The 22,794-nt window shown below is 44.5% G+C and overlaps 1 protein-coding gene across 2 annotated transcripts in view; it reads left to right on the forward strand.

Moving 5' to 3' along the window:
- The window catches only part of LOC124780975 (dehydrin Rab18-like), a 108,680-nt gene that overhangs the window by 79,529 nt on the left and 6,357 nt on the right, over positions 1–22,794 (forward strand). For both annotated transcript variants that reach the window (XM_047253820.1, XM_047253821.1), the window contains exon 4: positions 7,689–7,841. In XM_047253820.1, the coding sequence (XP_047109776.1) occupies positions 7,689–7,841 (153 nt within the window). The remainder of the gene's footprint in view (positions 1–7,688; positions 7,842–22,794) is intronic.

The raw sequence follows: 22,794 nt of genomic DNA on the forward strand, positions 1-22,794 counted from the left end.
GCACAAGAGATGCAATAAAACTTTTGAGAATTTTGGGAGAGAGGATTATTGAACAGGGAAGAGAACTACGTATGTGTTTTGTAGACCTGGAAAAGGGTTTTTGATAATGGGGCTTGAGATAAGCTTGCAACTATAATGAGGGGAATAGCCTGGAAAACCAGGCTACTTATAAACTCTTTATACTTAAAAAGTCAGAGACAGCAAAGGACTTGGAAGAGCAGTTGAATGGAATGGACAGTGTCTTGAAAGGAGGATATAAGATGAACATCAACAAAAGCAAAACAAGGATAATGGAATGTAGTCTAATTAAGTCGGGTGATGCTGAGGGAATTAGATTAGGAAATGAGGCACTTAAAGTAGTAAAGGAGTTTTGCTATTTGGGGAGCAAAATAACTGATGATGGTCGAAGTAGAGAGGATATAAAATGTAGACTGGCAATGGCAAGGAAAGCGTTTCTGAAGAAGAGAAATTTGTTAACATCCAGTATTGATTTAAGTGTCAGGAAGTCATTTCCGAAAGTATTCGTATGGAGTGTAGCCATGTATGGAAGTGAAACATGGACGATAAATAGTTTGGACAAGAAGAGAATAGAAGCTTTCGAAATGTGGTGCTACAGAAGAATGCTGAAGATTAGATGGGTAGATCACATAACTAATGAGGAAGTATTGAATAGGATTGGGGAGAAGAGAAGTTTGTGGCACAACTTGACCAGTAGAAGGGATCGGTTGGTAGGACATGTTCTGAGGCACCAAGGGACCACCGATTTAGTATTGGAGGGGAGCGTGGAGGGTAAAAATCGTAGAGGGAGACCAAGAGATGAATACACTAAGCAGATTCAGAAGGATGTAGGTTGCAGTAGCTACTGGGAGATGAAAAAGCTTGCACAGGATAGAGTAGCATGGAGAGCTGCATCAAACCAGTCTCAGGACTGAAGACCACAACAACAACTTAAAAAGCATCAGTGAAAGTGAGAGGAGAAAGTACCAACTGGTTAGAACTAGGAAAAGGAGTAAGACAAGGCTGCTGTCTGTCTCCCACCCTTTTCAATCTACACTTAGAAAATATCATTGTCCACTAGATGACAATGGGGTAAAAATTGGAAGAAGAACAGTACAATAAGGTGTCTGAGGTTTGCAGACGACGTGGTTCTCCTAGTATCAGATGAAAAAAACTACAGGATATAGTGGATACCAATAAAGCTAAAGGAAAGATTCACGCAATGAAAATAAGTGAAATGAAATAAATTAATGGCACTGGGAGGAAATAAAAAGATAAAGATAATGCTGAATGGAGCAAAATAGAAACGGACTTTAAGAGCAGCACAGAAATTAGAACCAGAATAGCAAAGGCGAAAGAGACATTTTATAAGAAAAGGAGAATTTTTTGCAGCAATTGGACAAAGATTTAAGGATAAGGCTAATACAGTGTTTTGTATGGAGTGTCCTCTCGTATGGTGAGGAAGAAAGATAGAGCAAAGCTGGAGGCTTTTGACATGTGGAATTGGCGGAGAAGGGGGAAGAATAAGTTGGATGGATAGAGTGGCAAATGAAGAGGTACTGAGACTAGTGGAAGACCACACTCGATGTAATAAAAGAAGGAAAAGAAATTAGATTGGACATATACTAAAAGAAAAGGAGGGTACCTGGAAGGAAAGAGGAGGCGAGGGAAGAAGAGATTTCAGATCATGGATGATGTGATGGACCGCAACACACACGCCTGCATTGAGAAGGAGCAATGAATCGCATGAAATTGAGGTACAAAGGACATGCTAATACAGCAGAAAACTAATGATGATGACTGGCCGAGAACTGTAGTTAATGACAAGCCTGGTCCTTTTTGCTGTACAGGATAGTCAGAAGCAATCTGAAAAGCTTGTAAAGGTGTTCCACGGTAGGTTGTGCTGGAAAGCAATCGTAAGAAAAAAATTCGATACGTTGCGCCATTTCAGAGTTAATTAGCACTGAAAGTAACCAGTCACGCCGTTGCGCGCGCAAATTCAATCGGCCCACCAGAGACGGTGTCGCCAAAAGTGTCCTTCGTTTGGTTTCCTAAAACCAAACAAGAGGACGATAGAAAAATTGGACAAAAGGCTGTAGTAAGAATCGAACCCCAGCCAAAACCTGAGCAGTCTCGTGCACTATTATCAACGCTATGAGAACGACTGAAGCTAACTGCATCTTCCGACCCGCTTGAATTTGCACGCGCAACGGCCTTATTGCCTAATCTCAATACTACTTAACCAGGAAAGGGCGCAAAGTATTGATTTTTTTTCTTAACAATTATTTCTCAGCACAACCTCTCCTGCTACACATTTAAAGCTTTTCAGACTGCTTCTGATCACCCGGTAGAGCTTTCTCTCATGCTGCTGCTACCTTGAAAGCACAACTTGGGGCAGCGTTGTTTTGAGCTGTATGTGCGTGTGTGTGTGTGTGTGTGTGTGTGTGTGTGTGTGAGAGAGAGAGAGAGAGAGAGAGAGAGAGAGAGAGAGAGAGAGATAGAGCGAGAGAGAGAGAGTGATATACAGTGCTCCCTTAAAGTCTTAGCGGAAGTTGTTATTAATTATCTCTCCGGTATGACTGGTAGTGTGCCCGTAGGAGAGAGCGGATTCATTTCTTTGTACACGCGGTTCCAATCAGTGCTAAAGTGATTAATGATTATTGCGAACACGCCTCTCCTGTTATAGAATTACTCCTAGTTCTGAGAGTTGCATGTTGCTTATTCAATGCAGCTGTCCAGTAACATTGAATGAACCGCACATGTTATCGCACTTGTGACATGTGATGTGAGCACGTATAACTGAAACAAATCTTGACACATTCCTGCTAGCATGCTTGTGTCTCGGTCTAGTTTCCTCTTCCAATTATTGTGAACGAAGCCTTGTTTCTTCTAGTTCATATTGTTGTTATAAATCCGTTCTGAAAAGGAGGTCTAAATTATTTCGAGAATTTGTGAATGCATTTCGTCGTTTTTCTTAAATTTTCAAATTGCTTCGGTATTGATCGTGTCTCTTAAAACTGTCGGGAAATTATAACTGTCTTACTGGCCAGACTGTTTGTACTATTATTTAGAACAAGCCTTCATGTAAGAAGTATCACGGTTATAGCAAGCTTGTGTGCGATGCTCTGGCCTAGGTACAATAGTTTGAGTCCGTTATGTATTTTAAATTTTTTTGGCTGATTGTTCTTAGTTTGGTAGGAAGCTCTCTCTAATTTTATTGTTCCAGTGGTTTTAACATTATGTGCGTATTCTTGTGGCCTATTACCTGTTTTGAATCTTTTGTTTCATGTATCGCTTTGGAATTTTGGCCTGATTCTGAGACTAACAATTTGTTATTCCTATTGAGTGTACAATTTTAAAAACAGTTCCCAACTGGGGAAATTCATTGTAAAATTCTTTTTTATATTTCATTATACGAAAATCTTGAAGATTATCGATCACTCACAGCTCAATCCAGCCCCGCCACTCCCTTTTCTGCTCAGTTATTCTCAGCCATTCGAGGTCTCTTGGGTTTAAAATGTGAATACTTTAAAGACAACCCTTTTATTTGTGTGTGGCAACACCTGTCCATCTTCTCAACTTATTAACTGACAACTTTAGAATACTACAGGTAGAGACAAACTCGTCTGCCTATGCGGTCTCGACAGACCGGACTAATTTTCTCATGGGTAGGTCACAAGGTGCACATACTTTTTAGTCGTCAGTCTTTTGACTGGTTTAATGCGACCTGTCACGAATTCCTTTCCTCTGCCAATCTTTTACATCTACATCTACATGGATGCTCTGCAAATCACACTTAAGTGCCTGGTAGGGGGTTCATCGAAAGACCTTGGCCGCGGGGGATTAGCCTAGCGGTCTGGGGCGCTGCAGTCACGGACTGTGCGGCTGGTCCCGGCGGAGGTTAGAGTCCTCCCTCGGGCATGAGTGTGTGTGTTTGTCCATAGGGTAATTTAGGTTAAGTAGTGTGTAAGCTCAGGGACTGATGACCTTAGCAGTTAAGTCCCATAAGATTTCGCACACGTTTGAACAATTTGAACCACCTTCACAATAATGGTGTATTATTCCAATCTCGAACAGCGCGCAGAGAAATCGAACACCTATATCTTCCCGTGTGAGCTCTGATTTCCCTTATTTTATCATGTTGATCATTTCTCCCGATGTAGGTCGGCATCAACAAAATATTTTCGTATTCGAAGGAGAAAGTTGGTGATTGGAATGTCGTGAGAAGATTCCGCCGCAACGAGAAACGCCTTTCTTTTAATGATGTTCATCCAAAATCCTGTACCATTACAGTGACACACTCTGCTCTATTTCGCAATAATACAAAACGTGCTACCCTTCTTTGAACTTTTTCGATGTGCCCCGTCAATCCTATCTTACGAAGATCCCACACCGCGCGGCAATATTCGAAAAGAGGACGGACAAGCGAACTGTACGCAGTCTCTTTAATAGATCTGTTACATTTTCTAAGTGTCCTGCCAATAAAACGCAGTCTTTGATTAGGCTTCCTCACAACGTTTTCTATGTGTTCCTTCCAATTTACGTTGCTCGTAACTGTAATACCTAGGTATTTAGTTGAATTTACGGCTCTTAGATTAGACTGATTCATCGTGTAACCGAAGTTTAACGGATTCCTTTTATCACTCATGAGGATGACCTCACACTTTTCGTTATTTAGGGTCAATTGTCAGTTTTGGCACCATTCAGAGTGCACTTGCAGCCTACGTTCTCAGTTAGTTTCTGAATGTATATCAGTCTCTGTCTTCCTGTAGTTTTTACCCTGTACAGATCCCTCTACATTATTCCCCGACGTCTTAACAAATGGCTCTGAGCCCTATGGGACTCAACTGCTGAGGTCATCAGTCCCCTAGAACTTAGAACTACTTAAACCTAACTAACCTAAGGACATCACACACATCCATGCCCGAGGCAGGATACGAACCTGCGGCCGTAGCGATCGCGCGGTTCCAGACTGTAGCGCCTAGAACCGCTCGGCCACTCCGGCCGGCCGACGTCTTAACAGATGTCCTATCATCCTGTTCCTTCTTCGTGTCAGTGTTTTTCACATATTCCCTTCCTCGCCGATTCTGCGAAGAACCTCCTCATTCCTTACCTTATCAGTCCATTTAATTTTCAACATTCTTCTGTAACACCACATCTCAAATGGTCTATTCTCTTCTGTTCCGGTTTTTCACAGTTCATGTCTCAGTGCCATAGAATGCTGTGCTCCAAACGCACATTCTAAGAGATTTCTTCCTCAGATTAAGACTTATGTTTCATGCTATCAGACTTCTCTTGGTCAGGAATGCCCTTTTGCCAGTGCTTGTGTGCTTTAAAAATGGTTCAAATGGCTCAAAACACTATGGGACTTAACATCTGATGTCATCAGTCCCTTGACTTAGAACTACTTAAACCTAACTAACCTAAGGACATCACACACATCCATGCCCGAGGCAGGATTCGAACTTGCGACCGTAGCAGCAGTGCGGTTCCGGACTGAAGCGCTCGGTCACAGCGGCCGGCGTTGTGTGCTTTGCCGGCCAGGGTGGCCGAGTGGTTCGAGGCGCTACAGTCTGGAACCGGGCGACCGCTACGGTCGAAGGTTCGAATGCTGCCTCGGGCATAGATGTGTGATGTCCTTAGGTTAGTTAGGTTTAAGTAGTTCTAAGTTCTAGGGGACTGATGACCTCAGAAGTTAAGTCCCATAGTGCTCAGAGCCATTTGAATCATTTTGTGTGCTTTATCTTTCCTCCTTGCTTCATACATCACGGTTTATTTTGCTGCCTAAGTAGCAAAATTTGAGTTCATCTACTTCCTGATGGCCAATTCTGATAAGTTTCTCGCTGTATTAATTTCTACTACTTCTCATTACTTCCGTCTTTCTTCGATTTACTCTCAGTTCATATCCCTACCGATTAAACTTCATTCCATTCAACAGGTCCTGTAATTCTTCAGTTTCGCTGAAGACAGCAATGTCACAGCGAACCTTAACAGTGGTATCCGTTCACACTGAATTTTAATCCCCGCTCCTCAACCTTTCTTTTATTTCCATCATTGGCTCATCGAAGCTCTCAATGCAAGCTTGAAGGCGAAGATTAAAGTGAGTCCATGTTATCAACACCAAAAACCATGATTGAATGGAGTAGGATCGTTCCCAGACAAGTCGCACACCACATTCCGTCGGCTCTTGCCCTTTAGTGGAGGTGTTTTCAATGCAGACCGATACAAAAATAAGTGGGGGGCAAGAAAGCAAACAAAATGAAAATATTCTATATCGAGCCAGAGGGGGCAACTGGTTCCGTACACCAAACTTAAGAATATCACTGACTTTAACTCCACAGTCCGGCCCTGGAGACCACACGATGTCGACCGGCCGCCGTGTCATCCTGCTCCACGTGGCATCATGGAGATGCAACATGGCATCTACTAACCCGCTTTTTATGTCCACGTTGCTTCGTCCGTCATGTCTTATTTTGCTTCCTTAAAATGGTTCAAATGGCTCTGAGCATGGAAGTTATTCCCCGACGTCTTAACAATTGGCTCTGAGCACTATGGGACTTAACTTCTGAGGTCGTCAGTCGCCTAGGACTTAGGACTAATTAAACCTAACTAACCTAAGAACATCACACACATCCATGCCCGAGACAGGATTCGAACCTGCGACCGTAGCGGTCGCTCGGTTCCAGACTGTAGCGCCCAGAACCGCACGGCCACTCCGGCCGGCCTGCTTCCTTAACTTTGACTACCAGGTGCTTCCCAATTTTTATGTTAAGATTATCGCTCTCTTATTTCTGCTACTGCTCTTTACTTATGCCTTTCTTCGGTTTACTCTCAGTCAATATTCTGTAGTCATTAGACTGTTCATTCCATTCATACGTCCTGCCATTCTTCCTTTTCACTGAGGATAGCATTGTCATCAGCTAATCTTATTGATATCCTTTCGTCTCAGACTTTAACCCCACTCTTAAACCTTTCGAGGACGTATGAGATTGTAAATAATGCTATGCGCTAAGCCATTAGTGTATAACATGAACTGCAACGATATTGTTGATCCCTCTGAGGCACATCAGACAGAGATTCATTGTCTGTGGATCACTCTCCGTTAAAGATAGCAGGCCACGCCCTTCCAACAAGAAAAAAATTTGAGCCAGTCGCAAGCCTGGTTAGAGATCCCATACGAACGTACTTTATTTAGAATGCCATTCTGGATCAAAAGCTTTTCGAAAATCGAGAAGCGCCTAACCAACCTGGTCTTCTCTTTCTATGAGAGTGACGATATAATACGTGAAAAGGCCTCATTGAATTTCACACGATCAATCTTTTCAGAACCCATACACAATTCCACGGATGATGTTATTCATTTTTAGATAGATGACAGTCTTTAAACAAAGTAATTACTAGGTTTCTGCCAGAAATAAATGTGAGTGATAAGGGACAGTAATCCAATGGATCAGTTCTATTTTGTATTTCATTCGACTTCTGCTGTTTCTCAAATCATTGAAATCATATTACAACTAAATGACTTTCATATAAGATTTAATCTTCTTACCTAAAATCCGTACGAGTACTTATTACAAGATGCATCAACGTTAACAGTCCAGTGAACAGTAACCTGGAGACGTTTGTTGATTTGTTGCGTGAGATCTGGAAGAAGAATCTTGTGTTACCGGAGCGTGTTGTTTGTGTTTCAGGGATACCGCGACAAGTACCACAAGGACGAGCACCACCACCTGGACGACTTCTGGAGCAACGGCCAGGAGAAAGGCGGCTACCACAAGTACGGAGAGCACGGCTCCCACTTCAGCGAGAAGGGCAAGAAGAAGGAGTCCGCCAAAAAGGCAACGGTTTGTACTTGCTCCACGTTCCTTGCGACAGAGAAGCAGCTGTCCACAAATCAGCATGCATTTGGAGTGCATCTCTAGTGCGAAACTTAGCTTACCCTTTTCTAGCACGATATGCTGCGATGTACCGACGAAGGACGACAGACAGATTCTACACTCCTGGAAATTGAAATACGAACACCGTGAATTCATTGTCCCAGGAAGGGGAAACTTTATTGACACATTCCTGGGGTCAGATACATCACATGATCACACTGACAGAACCACAGGCACATAGACACAGGCAACAGAGCATGCGCAATGTCGGCACTAGTACAGTGTATATCCACCTTTCGCAGCAATGCAGGCTGCTATTCTCCCATGGAGACGATCGTAGAGATGCTGGATGTAGTCCTGTGGAACGGCTTGCCATGCCATTTCCACCTGGCGCCTCAGTTGGACCAGCGTTCGTGCTGGACGTGCAGACCGCGTGAGACGACGCTTCATCCAGTCCCAAACATGCTCAATGGGGGACAGATCCGGAGATCTTGCTGGCCAGGGTAGTTGACTTACACCTTCTAGACCACGTTGGGTGGCACGGGATACATGCGGACGTGCATTGTCCTGTTGGAACAGCAAGTTCCCTTGCCGGTCTAGGAATGGTAGAACGATGGGTTCGATGACGGTTTGGATGTACCGTGCACTATTCAGTGTCCCCTCGACGATCTCCAGTGGTGTACGGCCAGTGTAGGAGATCGCTCCCCACACCATGATGCCGGGTGTTGGCCCTGTGTGCCTCGGTCGTATGCAGTCCTGATTGTGGCGCTCACCTGCACGGCGCCAAACACGCATACGACCATCATTGGCACCAAGGCAGAAGCGACTCTCATCGCTGAAGACGACACGTCTCCATTCGTCCCTCCATTCACGCCTGTCGCGACACCACTGGAGGCGGGCTACACGATGTTGGGGCGTGAGCGGAAGACGGCCTAACGGTGTGCGGGACCGTAGCCCAGCTTCATGGAGACGGTTGCGAATGGTCCTCGCCGATACCCCAGGAGCAACAGTGTCCCTAATTTGCTGGGAAGTGGCGGTGCGGTCCCCTACGGCACTGCGTAGGATCCTACGGTCTTGGCGTGCATCCGTGCGTCGCTGCGGTCCGGTCCCAGGTCGACGGGCACGTGCACCTTCCGCCGACCACTGGCGACAACATCGATGTACTGTGGAGACCTCACGCCCCACGTGTTGAGCAATTCGGCGGTACGTCCACCCGGCCTCCCGCATGCCCACTATACGCCCTCGCTCAAAGTCCGTCAACTGCACATACGGTTCACGTCCACGCTGTCTCGGCATGCTACCAGTGTTAAAGACTGCGATGGAGCTCCGTATGCCACGGCAAACTGGCTGACACTGACGGCGGCGGTGCACAAATGCTGCGCAGCTAGCGCCATTCGACGGCCAACACCGCGGTTCCTGGTGTGTCCGCTGTGCCGTGCGTGTGATCATTGCTTGTACAGCCCTCTCACAGTGTCCGGAGCAAGTATGGTGGGTCTGACACACCGGTGTCAATGTGTTCTTTTTTCCATTTCCAGGAGTGTATATTCCTAGATATCCGGAAAGCGTTTGATACGGTACCACAGTGCAGACTGCTAACGAAGGTACGACCATGCGGAGTAGATACCCAGATATGTGAGAGGCTCGAAGACTTCGTAAGCAATAGAACCCTGTACCTCGACGGCGAGCCTTCACCATCGTCAGGAGTGCCCCACGGAAGTGTGGTCATGTTGCTGTTGTTGCGTTCTTCGATCCGAATACTGGTTTGATGCAGCTCTCTATGCTACTGTATCCTGTGCGATCCTCTTCATCTACTGCTACCTACATCCTTCTGAATCTGCTTAGTTTATATTATTTTATCGCATGGCTAGAGCTCCCCGTCGGGCAGACCGTTCGCCGGGTGCCGGTCTTCCAATTTGACGCCACTTCGGCGACCTGCAGTCGATGAGGATGATGGGATGATGGTGATGAGGACAGCACAATGCCCAGTTCATGGGCGGAGAAAATTCCCCAACCCAGCCGGGAATAGAAACCGGGCCCAGAGGATTCACAATCCGTCACGCTGACCATTCAGCTACCGGGGGCGGAAAATCTGCTTAGTGTATTCATCTCTTGCTCTTCCTCTACGATTTTTACCCCTAAACATTTCCCTCCAGTACTAAACTGGTAATCCCTCGATGTCTCAGAATGTGTCCAATCAACCGAGCCCTTCCTTTGGCCTTCTTCTCTCCCCAATCCAATCAGTACCACCTAATTTTAAACTGGCTCAAATGTCTCTGAGCACTAGGGGACTTAACATCTGAGGTCATCAGTCCCCTAGAACTTAGAACTACTTAAACCTAACTAACCTAAGGACATCACACACATTCATGCCCCAGGCAGGATTCGAACTTGCGACCATAGCAGTCTCACAGTTCCGGACTGAACCCCCTAATTAGTTACGCGATGTACCCACCTGATCTTCATCATTCTTCTCCAGCACCACATTTCAAAAGCTTCTATTCTCTTCTTGTCTCAGCTGTTTATTGTCCATGTTTCACTTCCACACATGGCTACACGCCACACAAATAATTTCAGAAAAAACTTCCTGTCACTTAAATCTGTAATCCGTGTTAACAAATTCCTCTTCTTCAGAAACGCTTTTCTTGCCATTGCCAGTCTCCATGTTCTATCCTCGTCATGAGCTACTTTGCTGCCCAAATAGCGCATCTCATCTACTACTTTACGTGTCTCGTTTCCTAAACTAATTCCCTGAGTATCATCTGATTTAATTAGACTACGTTCCATTATCCTTGTTTTGCTTTTGTTAATGTTCATCTTATATTTTCCTTTCAAAACATCGTCCATTCCGTTCTACTGTTCTTCTAAATCCATTGCTATCTCTCACAGAATTACAACGTTGTCGGCAAACCTCAATGTTTTCATTTCTTCTCCCTGCAACTTAATTCCTACTCCAAATTTTTCTTTTGTTTCCTTTACTGCTTGTTCAATGCACATATTGAATAACATTGAGGATAGGCTACAAGCCTATCTCATTCCCTTCTCAACCACTGCTTCACATTCATGCCACTCGACCCTTGTAACTGCCATCTGATTTATAAAGAAGTTGCAAATAGCCTTTCGCTCCCTATATTGTGCTCCAGTCAACATTGTCAAAGACTTCCTTTAAGCCTAGAAATGTTATAAACATAGGTTTGTCTTTCCTGAACCTATCTTCTAAGATATGTTGTAGGGTCGGTATTGATCGCATGTTCCTACATTTCTCCGGCATCCAAACTGATCTTCCCCATGGTCGGCTTCTACTAGTTTTTGCAATCTTCTGTAAGGAATTCGTGTCAGTATTTCGCAACCATGACTTATCAAATTGATAGGTCGGTAATTTTCACACCTGTCACCAATTGCCTTCTTTGTAACTGGAATTACTACATTATTCTTTAAGTCTGGTGGTATTCCGCCTATCTCTCACATCTTGTACTCCGGATGGAGCAGTTTTGTCATGACTGGCTCTCCCTGACGGAATATCGTTTACGACCGGGGTCTTGTTTCTGCTAAGATAATTCAAGGCTCTGTCAAATTCTTCTCGCAGTATTATACCTGCCATCTTATCTTCATCTACGTCCTCTTTCATTTCCATAAAACTGCCTTCAAGTTCATCTCCCTTGCACAGTCCTTCTATATACTCCTTCCGCCTTTTAGCTTTCTCTTCTTTGCTTAGGAGTGTTTTACCACCCGAGCTCTTGATATTAATACAGCTACATCCCTTTTCCCCAACGGCCTCTTTAATTTTCCTGTATGCGGTATCTATCTTTCCCGCAGTGAAGTATGCTTCTAAATCCTTACATTTGTCCTCTAGCCATTCTAGTTTAGCCAGTTTGCACTTCCTATCAGTCTAATTTTTTAAGCGTTTGTACTACTTCATTTGATGAGTTTTTAAATCTTCTCCTTTCATCTATTAAATGATGATGTTACTGTCGTAGAAAACCTCAAGTTTTATGAAATTGGTTCTTTACACACAGCTGGTTTGTATCATACTCAATAAACAGAAAGCAAAACATATATATATATATATATATATATATATATATATATATATATATACATAGGGTGTTACAAAAAGGTACGGCCAAGCTTTCAGGAAACATTCCTCACACACAAATAAAGAAAAGATATTATGTGGACATGTGTCCGGAAACGCTTAATTTCCATGTTAGAGCTCATTTTAGTTTCGTCAGTATGTACTGTACTTCCTCGATTCACCGCCAGTTGGCCCAATTGAAGGAAGGTAATGTTGACTTCGGTGCTTGTGTTGACATGCGACTCATTGCTCTACAGTACTAGCATCAAGCACATCAGTACGTAGCAGCAACAGATTAGTGTTCATCACGAACGTGGTTTTGCAGTCAGTGCAATGTTTACAAATGCGGAGTTGGCAGATGCCCATTTGATGTATGGATTAGCAAGGGGCAATAGCCGTGGCTCGGTACGTTTGTATCGAGACAGATTTCCAGAACGAAGGTGTCCCGACAGGAAGACGTTCGAAGCAATTGATCGGCGTCTTAGGGAGCACGGAACATTCCAGCCTATGACTCGCGACTGGGGAAGACCTAGAACGACGAGGACACCTGCAATGGACGAGGCAATTCTTCGTGCAGTTGACGATAACCCTAATGTCAGCGTCAGAGAAGTTGCTGCCGTACAAGGTAACGTTGTCCACGTCACTGTATGGAGAGTGCTACGGGAGAATCAGTTGTTTCCGTACCATGTACAGCGTGTGCAGGCACTATCAGCAGCTGATTGGCCTCCACGGGTACACTTCTGCCAATGGTTCATCCAACAATGTGTCAATCCTCATTTCAGAGCAAATGTTCTCTTTACGGATGAGGCTTCATTTCAACGTGATCAAATTGTAAATTTTCACAATCAACGTGTGTGGGCTGACGAGAATCCGCACGCAATTGAGCAATAACGTCATCAACACAGATTTTCTGTGAACGTTTGGGCAGGCATTGTTGGTGATGTCTTGATTGGGCCCCATGTTCTTCCACCTACGCTCAATGGAGCACGTTATCATGATTTAATACGGGATACTCTACCTGTGCTGCTAGAACATGTGCCTTTACAAGTACGACACAACATGTGGTTCATGCACGATGGTGCTCCTGCACATTTCTCAACAACAGATTCGGTGACCGATGGATTGGTAGAGGCGGACCAATTCCATGGCCTCCACGCTCTCCTGACCTCAACACTCTTGACTTTCATTTATGGGTGCATTGGAAAGCTCTTGTCTACGCAACCCCGGTACCAAATGTAGAGACTCTTCGTGCTCGCATTGTGGACGGCTGTGACACAATACGCCATTCTCCAGGGCTGCATCAGCGCATCAGGGATTCCATGCGACGGAGGGTGGATGCATGTATCGTCGCTAACGGAGGACATTTTGAACATTTCCTGTAACAAAGTGTTTGAAGTCACGCTGGTACGTTCTTTTGCTGTGTGTTTCCATTCTATGATTAATGTGATTTGAAGAGAAGTAAAAAAATGAGCTATATATATATATATATATATATATAGAGAGAGAGAGAGAGAGAGAGAGAGAGAGAGAGAGAGAGGGGGGGGGGGGTGTGAGTCCCAGAGGGTTCAATTTTTGGTCCACTCCTATTCCTTATACATGTGAATGACTTTCACTTGGCACTCAACAAGCAGAAATGGTACTTTTTGCCATTACAGAGAAAGTAGCAGAAAAGTTAGTAAACAATATTTTCCAAGGAATTACTAAGTGGTTCCATAAAAATGGACTCAGCCCAAATTTAAATGAAAAAACACTACATTCAGTTCAGCACAACAAATACAGTCATATAAACAACTGATGTAGCTCATGAGCAGAATGCTCCACATTTTTGGGTTTACATATGGACGAAAATGTGAATTGGAAGAAGCAAGTTACTGAGCTGCTCAGGCAATTATGTTCAGCTACTTTTGCTCTTCGCATAACCGCTAATCTTGGAAACAGAAGTATCAACCTCCTGACATATTCCACGTATATTTTCACTGTATAATATTGTATGGAGTAACTTTCCAGCGTTTCTCATTGCTCAGAAAGACAGTACTCGTTGCAGAAAAGTAAGCAGTAAGAATAATATGTGATGTTCACCTACAGATGTCAAGTAGGTACCTGTTCAAGGAGCTAGGCATTTTAACTGTACCATCCAGTACATATATTCTCTAATGAATTTCGTTATAAATAATCTGTCACAATTTGAGAAGAACAGTGATGCCTACACCTACAACATTAGAGAGAGCAATGACTTCTGTTACCCGCGGACGTGACGCAGTTGGTGATCTGGGTTTGTTGGTGTCGAGCGAGGTCTTCGCTCCGGCCTGGTGCGGTAACGTCAGTCGGCGGGGGTGGACGGAGTCGGCTCGGCTCGTGGTAGGGGGTCGCCGCATCAATTGCCGAGGAACGTCCGCTTTATGCCCGCCGACATTATTAATGTATTGTTTGTTTCCTATGATCGAATCTATTCGATCGGCATGTTTAAGGCGTGCGTCCAAGGATTTGTTTTCATGGCTCACCATTGCCAATTGCACTTGCGTAAGGAGCTTCACAGCCCATAAAGTCCACAATTTGTGGTCTACATGTACATCTACATACATACTCCGCTAGCCACCAAGCGATGTATGGCGGAGGGCACAGTTCGCGCCAAAGTCATATCCCCCCCCTCCCCTCTCTGTTCCACTCGCTGTTCGCGCGAGGAAACAATGGCTGACTGCACGCCTCAGTACGAGCTCTAATTTCCCTTGTCTTTGAATGGTGGTCATTGCGCTATTTGAATATCTGGTGGTAATAATATATACTCTACATCTTCGGCGAAGATCGGATTTCGGACTTTAGTGAGCAGCTCCTTCGTCTGTCGTCTGTCTGCAAGTGTGTCCCACTTCAAACTTTCTATGAGATTTGTAACGCTCTCGCGATGGCTGAATGTATCAGTCACGAATCTTGCCGCTCTTCTTTGGACCTTTTCAATCTCTTGAATCAGACTCAACTGGTAAGGGTCTCATACAGACGGACAATACTCTAAGACTGTACGAACTAAAGTATTGTAAGCTATTTCCTTTGTTGAACGACTGCATCGCTTCAGGATTCTACTAATAAACTGCAATCTAGAGTTCGCCTCAGCCGTTACTTGCGTAATCCGATCATTCCATTTGAGATCATTTCGAATAGTCACACTCAGATATTTGACTGATGTTACCGCTTCGAAAGACTGGGCATTTATTTTGTACTCGTACATTAATGGGGATTTTCGGCTTGTTATACTCAGTAGGTTACACTTACTAATACTGAGAGATAACTGCCAGTCATCACACCACGCATTTATTTTCGGCAAATCCTCATTGATTTGTTCACAACTTTCGTGTGATACTACTTTCCTGTAGACTGCAGCATCATCGGCAAACAGTCTAATGTCGCTGTCAATACCATCAACCAGATCGTTTATGTAAATCGTAAAGAGCTGGCTAGTGACGAATGTCAATCTGTGTGCGTAGGCGACATCATAGTTGCGATGGGTTCTCGTCACTTTAAACTTCGTCGCAAACGACGTGATAAATTTTCTCACCGGGGAAGCGGGTGAGGCGACGTAGAAGACCAGTCTCGACTGTCTTGTATTTGTTGTCTGCTGGAGGGGTGAAGATGATATCACTTGTTGCCTCCATATGTTCTCCGACTTTGGTTAATAACGTGACGAATTTGACGTCGTTGTCAATGACGTCACTCGATTTGAAGATATTGTCCACAATGGCAAACCACAAAGTAGGTTGTTCTGGTCGTAAAGGCAGTAGTTTGAGGTGTGTCCTGTGGCCGAATGATTGCCTGGGTGATGGTCGCATTGTAAGAACTGTCTAGCAAATATTGTCCTCCGTAAGCGGCGCGACATGCTGGATGGGAGATGGCGTAGTGCGATGCAGCCAGTTGCACGAGTTCCGAAGCGATCTTATTCGCGCGCGACGCGGTTGTTCCATCAAAATCGATTAAACACGTCTCCACATGGTTACACTGCCTTGGCTTGTGTCTAGCCAGGTTTGGAAGAGAAACGGGGTTCCACCCGAAATCACAGAGTAAATTGTTTCTCACTTTCCGTTGTTTTGCATCGTTGCACACTAATGTAGCCCTGTCGAAGAGATTATCACACGACTTGCATGTGAGGTGTTATCCATAGTGGGTGACGTGGCTGGAGAAACGTTGTCAACCAGTGAAAACTGCGCAGCACAGTGCCAGCAGCATTGTCGTTGCACAATAGACAGATACGTTGAATTTATAAGTGATCGAGATCGTCGGTCGTCACCCATGTAGTTGCACATGTTACAGGAGATGGTTACGTTAAGTAAACACACGGTCCTGATACTCTGTACAACAATTTTATTGACGAAACGAGCATTCGCAATACAGCTCCCGAACACAGTGAAATCCTCAGACCAACTGATTTCAAACAGTCCCTTGCACCTACGTTGACCGACAGCGATATTCCTTCGCACAGTAGTTTTCCCACATACGCAAATAAATGCAGCACTTGTAATTAATTTTACCGTTAGTTGACAGATTGGACAAAAGCACATTAAAAAATTCGTGAATGTCAGTAACGAAAACGGTACTGGTCAAAACAGCCAAGAATCAGTGCCATTTCCAAGGACTAATTTAAAATACGCAGGCGTCCGAACAGAAAACCTTTGCCAACCTAGATATACACCTATACTCTGCAAACCAACGTGAGGTGCATAGTAGAGGATACGTCCCATAGTACCAGTTATTAGGGTTTCTTCCCGTTTCATTCACGTATAGAGCGCGGGAAGAATGGTTGTTGGAATGCCTCTGTGAGTGCAGTACTTATTCTAATCTTATGGTCTCGATCCCTATGTGTGCGACACGTAGGGCGTTGCAGTATATCCCTACAGTAATCATTTAAAGCCGGTTCTTGAAACTTCGTTAATAGACTTTCTCGGGACAGTCTACATCTATCTTGAAGAGCCTTCCAGTTCAGTACTTTCAGTATCACTGTGACGTTCTCCCAAGTATACTCTCGGGTTCTAATCTTAAAGTCACGGGAAACAAGCAAACTTTATTGACAATGGTAAAAAACACATACATATCAATAAACTAGAAAAAAAAATTCAAAAGCTACATGATCATGAAGATATGTACAATAACATCGCGCTCTTACAGAAGTTTTCGTATAACATGCACTGTCCAGTCACATGTACACATCCCCGCAGCCGTCGTTCAACCCCGCATCTACGGCTCGTGTTGCACTAGACTTCCCTATGTGTTGGTTTTCAAATGTTCAAATGTGTGTGAATTCCTAAGGGACCAAACTGCGGAGGTAATTGGCCCCTAGACTTACACACTACTTAAACTAACTTATGCTAAGAACAATACACACACTCATGTCCGAGGGAGGACTCGAGCCTCTGGCGGGAGGGGCCGCGCAATCCGTGACACGGCACCTCAAACCGCACGGCCACTCTGTGTTGGTTATGGATAGCGCCATTTTGCAGTGCGCGATATAGTACCTTAACCACTGTGGCACACGAACAGTTTACGAACCTAATCGTTTTGGAAATGACAAAATGCCTATTGGCTTCTGTCTCGGGTTCTTCGGCCGACGATCATCCATTAATTTTACTGACGTTTAGCCAGCACGAGTGGCTGGCACTGTCAAAGCTTCACCCTCCATTGCCGGTGGTGAACTGGAGCCGAGCTCGCGCCCGCAGACTGTACGTACGTGGGTGGCGCGCCAACGTTCGAGGGCTTCTCCGCGGTCATTTCCGGCAAGAAAGTTCTGGCTGTAGAGAAGCACTACCACACGCGCTTGTTCAGAGAAGCTGTAGAAATATAAAAACACGCGAACAGTTTCAATAAGAAAGAGGAAAGCATCAAGATAAGCGGATCCTCGTTCCCGTACTGCACCGAACGACCGTCGCAGGTAGCAAGAGGAGAACCGCTCCGGAAATGACCGCGGAGAAGCCCTCGAAAGTTGGCGCGCCAGGTACATATAGTATGCGGCCGCGAGCTCGGCTCCAGTTCACCACCGGCAATGGAGGGTGAAGCTTTGACAATGCCAGCCACTTGTGCTGGCGAAACGTCAGTAAAAATCATTAGATGAACGTCGGCCGAAGAACCCGAGACAGAAGCCAATAGGCAGTTTGCCAACAAGTGGTCACAAAAGCCTTAACAGTTTCGGAAATGGCCCGAAAACCAATGATCGTGCCCTTTTGGGCGTCAGATAAATCGTTCCGTTTCCGCATTACAGCGATTGTATTGTTTTCCACTCTCCACAGCATGCACTACACACCCTCTGCTGCCAGTGCGGCCACCAGCTGTTAGCGATTGGGACACACTTTACATTCCTTCCACTGGTAGTTCTGCGACCTGCCGTTTGGGAGTGGTTATAGCACGTTGACGTAGAACATAGGCGGTGCTCACATTAATGTGACTGGACCGTGTAGTTGTCTGGACTGTACCCGTACATGATGTGTCATGCATTGTATTACTTGAAAGATGAGATGTAAAGTGTGGCGCCCATGTATGCATGATGTATTTATGGCATGACGCCTGCATGAGTCCCACACTTTACATTCATCCTTCAATTAATACAGTACGTGACATATCGTCTACAGCTACAGTCTAGACAAACCGTTTGTACTCAAATGTGGCAGAATGCCAAAATAGACCAAATTAATTACCTGTTGTGTACGACTATGGTCCTTAACTGCAATAAAGAGATAAATGCTGTCCTGGATCACGGTTAATTTTGCTTCGAACTTGTCGCAACTCATGAAATTTACGAAAGAAGTAGTTGACTAGCGAGTTGGTTAGCTGCGCGTTGATGACACTCATAAACAGTTTATGTGAGTAGAGTTCTAATGTAACTCTTCGTTAGAGAATCGATTGACACTCTCTAAAATACACAATGCAAAATTATAGAGACTGGGACTTTATGTTTTGTACAATGAGGAACAATTATGTGAATATAATAAATTTTTGTGTGGTTTCACGTGCGAGAAAGTTTCTAAAGACAGAATTTTGTCTCAACACATAAAAGAGGAAAATCTTAAAAACATGCATCCGTTTTAAATATCGCTTCTTACCATACCTCTGAGTGGACGCATGACAATTTATCTTGTTTTCCTCTCTTTCCCGTGAATATTTTCAATGTCGTAAGACGTAGTAGGCAAGAAAACGCCTCCGGCCTGATAATGTACCGGTGCTGTGATCTTCGGTCTCGCTGTCTCTGCATATGCTCCCCTATGTTCAGTATGCCGACTCCTCGTACTGAGCATATAAAAATTGGTTGTAAAATTATATATGACGCTAAATTAGTGGTGGATTGCTGTAATATAGCAGTTTCTGGAAATTACATCTTAGTACTACAGCTTCAGTAGGACTGGATATCAAATGCCCACTGACTCTGGTTTTATCAGTGTAAGCTAGCACAATCAGATTTTATTTGAAGAAAGTGACGATGGCTTTTTTGATGATGCAAAACAAAAACACAACCGTCTGAACAGGCCTTGATGGCCCAACGGTACCGACCAGCCGCCGTGTCATCCTCTGCCTTTAGGCGTCACCGGATGCAAATACACAGGGGCATATGGTCAGCATGTGCTCTTCCAGCCGTTGTCAGTTTTCGTGACCGCTGCTGCTATTTCTCAATCAAGCTGTTCCTCAATAGGCCTCACAAGGGCTGAGTGCATCCCGCTTGCAGCCCGCTGTTGGGCTTGGCTAACACTTGGAAGGGTCACCACCTGGGTCTGCCGAGTGCTGTGGGCAAGCGGGTGCACTCAGCCCTCGTGAGGCCATTTGACGAACTGCTTGATTAAGGGGTAGCGGCACCGGTCACGAAAACTGACAACAGGCAAGAGAGTTGTATGATGCTAGTGCTGATTCTGTGTTTTTCATTTGACGATGCCACTATGGCTCCAGTGTATTAGGACATGTTCTTATAAATAGGTCTGCCGGCCGGAGTGGCCGAGCGGTTCTAGGCGCTACAGTCTGGAACCGCGCGACCGCTACGCTCGCAGGTTCGAATCCTGCCTCGGGCCTGGATGTGTGTGATGTCCATAGGTTAGGTAGGTTTAAGTAGTTCTAAATTCTAGGGGACTGATGACCTCAGAAGTTAGGTCCCATAGTGCTCAGAGCAATTTTTTATAAATAGGTCTGAAGATGGTCATTATAGACCCAAACCGGTAGTCTGATGACAAAAAATTTGTGACCATAGATGTAAAGTACAGGAAATTTATTCCACGTTTTTTTTTTTTTCAGTTCTTCTTTACTAGCCCGCAAGTCGCGAATGGTTTTTTCTGTTGGTGGAGGGCCGAAATGCCGCTCAGCTGCTCTGTTTCCATGTTCTTCTGCATACGCTGTTATTTTCAATTTATAGCCTGCACAATATGAATACCTTCTATTTTTTTCCATTACGAAACCAGCTACTAACAAAAATATTGTACTATTACCGGAAACACAAATCACCTTCAGTTCTAATTCACTGGCACCCCACACTGAAATCACGCATCACATGGCAGACAGTGTTCTGGGTTTGTGATGGTGGGGCTGGAGTGAGATAGTGTTAGCCAGCTTGTGAATACCTGCGACTCCTGTTCGTCGTATCGGTGCACTGCTGGTGCCAGTTGAATCCAATGTTGCCACACAGATATAGGTCTCCCATCTGCAGCATCGATTATATGGCCATTTTTAAGGCTGGCGGGAATTTTAAATCAAACACTGGACCTTTTATCATTAATTTACAGTGTAAGACGTACCTGACGTTTGGATTCGATGAAAAATGTGCGTCTTATAGCCTGTAAAATACTCTAACATCACTGTGCCTCTCCAAAACATTCAATGGTATCTGTTCTCCCGTCTCTGCCATATTCACCGAACGTGGTCACCAGGGCCAGTGCGGAGTCGCGATTCATCGCTGAAACCTATACTACGTCATTCGTCAGCAACCCATGCTTCCCAGTCACGGCACTGCTCAAAACGCGGCCATTTGTGTTGTGGTGTCAACGACAGTCTACTCGTGGGATGATAGTTCCCTAGTCCAGTTGATGGTAGTCTCCAACCAGTGGTGTGGGATCACACTGAACGTTGCAGGGAGTAAACTATTTGTTCTCATATGGCAAGCACAGATGTTAAAGGGGTAAGATGAGCCTGGTGCGCAGTAACGGCGATCCTCCTTTGTGTTGTTCAGACGGGGTCGGCAGGCAACTTGACGACGAACGTACCTGCCATCCATTTCACATGCTGTCCAGCATCGGATCACTGTCACACTCAAGTGCCCCACAAATTTGGGTACTGCCCGATTCGGCCAGCTGGCCAAATGGAGACACATAATGAGGCCACTTCTTTCAGACTGACCCAGGTGCTGCTATCGCTGTCTCACATGAGTATGCGGCATCTCTGCATCCTACACAGTGATCACTCAACATCTCATGCTGTTCGTGCTCCTTACATGCACTATCAGACTTGGTAGCAACACTAAACATGGATAACACTATTCCACTGTGGTGGCCGTTCTATCTGTCCCAGATAATTGCAACTCTAAATCACTGGCATACTTCTAGAAGGTGTATTTTTATTTATTTATTTTACACTTCAAATTCTGTAGGACCAAACTGAGGAGCAAGTCTCCAAGATCATGCAACATGTCAGTACATGAAATTACAACATAAAAGTAATAACAGATAAAAAAAAATTCATGAACCCGAAAAAAGTCAGTCCATTAGTTTAAGTAAACGCAATCAACAATACAACATAAGAATCAGCTTAAGTTTTCAAGGAACTCCTCAATAGAATAGAAGGAGTGACCCATGAGGAAACTCTTCAGTTTCGATTTGAAACCGCGTGGATTACTGCTAAGATTCTTGAATTCGAGTGGTAGTTTATTGAAAATGGATGCAGCAGTATACTGGACTCCTTTTTGTACAAGACTTAATGAAGTCCGATCCAAATGCAAGTTTGATTTCTGCCGAGTATTAATTGAGGGAAAGCTGCTTGTTCTTGGGAATAAGTTAATATTGTTAACAAGAAATGACAGTAAGGAATATATATAACTGGGAGGCCAAAGTTAAAAGTCCCAGACTTGTGAACAGAGGTCGACAAGAGGTTCGTGAACTTACACCACTGATTGCCCGAACCGCCCGTATCTGAGCCAAAATTATCCTTTTAGAACGGGAAGAGCTGCCCCAAAATATAATACCATACGACATAAGCGAATGAAAATAAGCAAAGTAGACTAATTTTCGTGTTGAACGATCACTCACTTCAGATACCGCTCGAATAGTAAAAATGGCTGGATTAAGTCTTTGAACAAGATCCTGAACGTGGGCTTTCCACGACAGTTTACTATCTATCTGAACACCTAGAAATTTGAACTGTTCAGTTTAACTAATCATATGCCCGTTCAGTGAAATTAAAAGGTCAGGTTTTGTTGAATTGTGTGTTAGAAACTGTAAAAACTGAGTCTTACTGTGGTATAGCGTTAGTTTATTTTCTACAAGCCATGAACTGAGGTCATGTACTGCACTATTTGAAACCGAGCCAATGTTGCACACAACATCCCTTACAACCAAGCTAGTGTCATCAGCAAACAGAAATATTTTAGAGTTACCCGTAACACTAGAGAGCATATCATTTATATAAATAAGGAACAGGAGTGGCCCCAGCACTGATCCCTGGGGCACCCCCCACTTGACAGAACCCCACTCAGACCCCGCATCACAGCCGTTGTCAACGTTGTGAATAATGACCTTATGCTGCCTGTTGCTAAAGTAAGAGGTGAACCAATTGTGAGCTACTCCCCGTATTCCGCAATGGTCCAACTTCTGGAGCAATATTTTGTGATCAACACAATCAAATGCCTTA

The sequence above is a fragment of the Schistocerca piceifrons genome, chromosome 1, assembly GCF_021461385.2.
Source record: "Schistocerca piceifrons isolate TAMUIC-IGC-003096 chromosome 1, iqSchPice1.1, whole genome shotgun sequence".
Lineage (NCBI taxonomy): Eukaryota > Metazoa > Arthropoda > Insecta > Orthoptera > Acrididae > Schistocerca > Schistocerca piceifrons.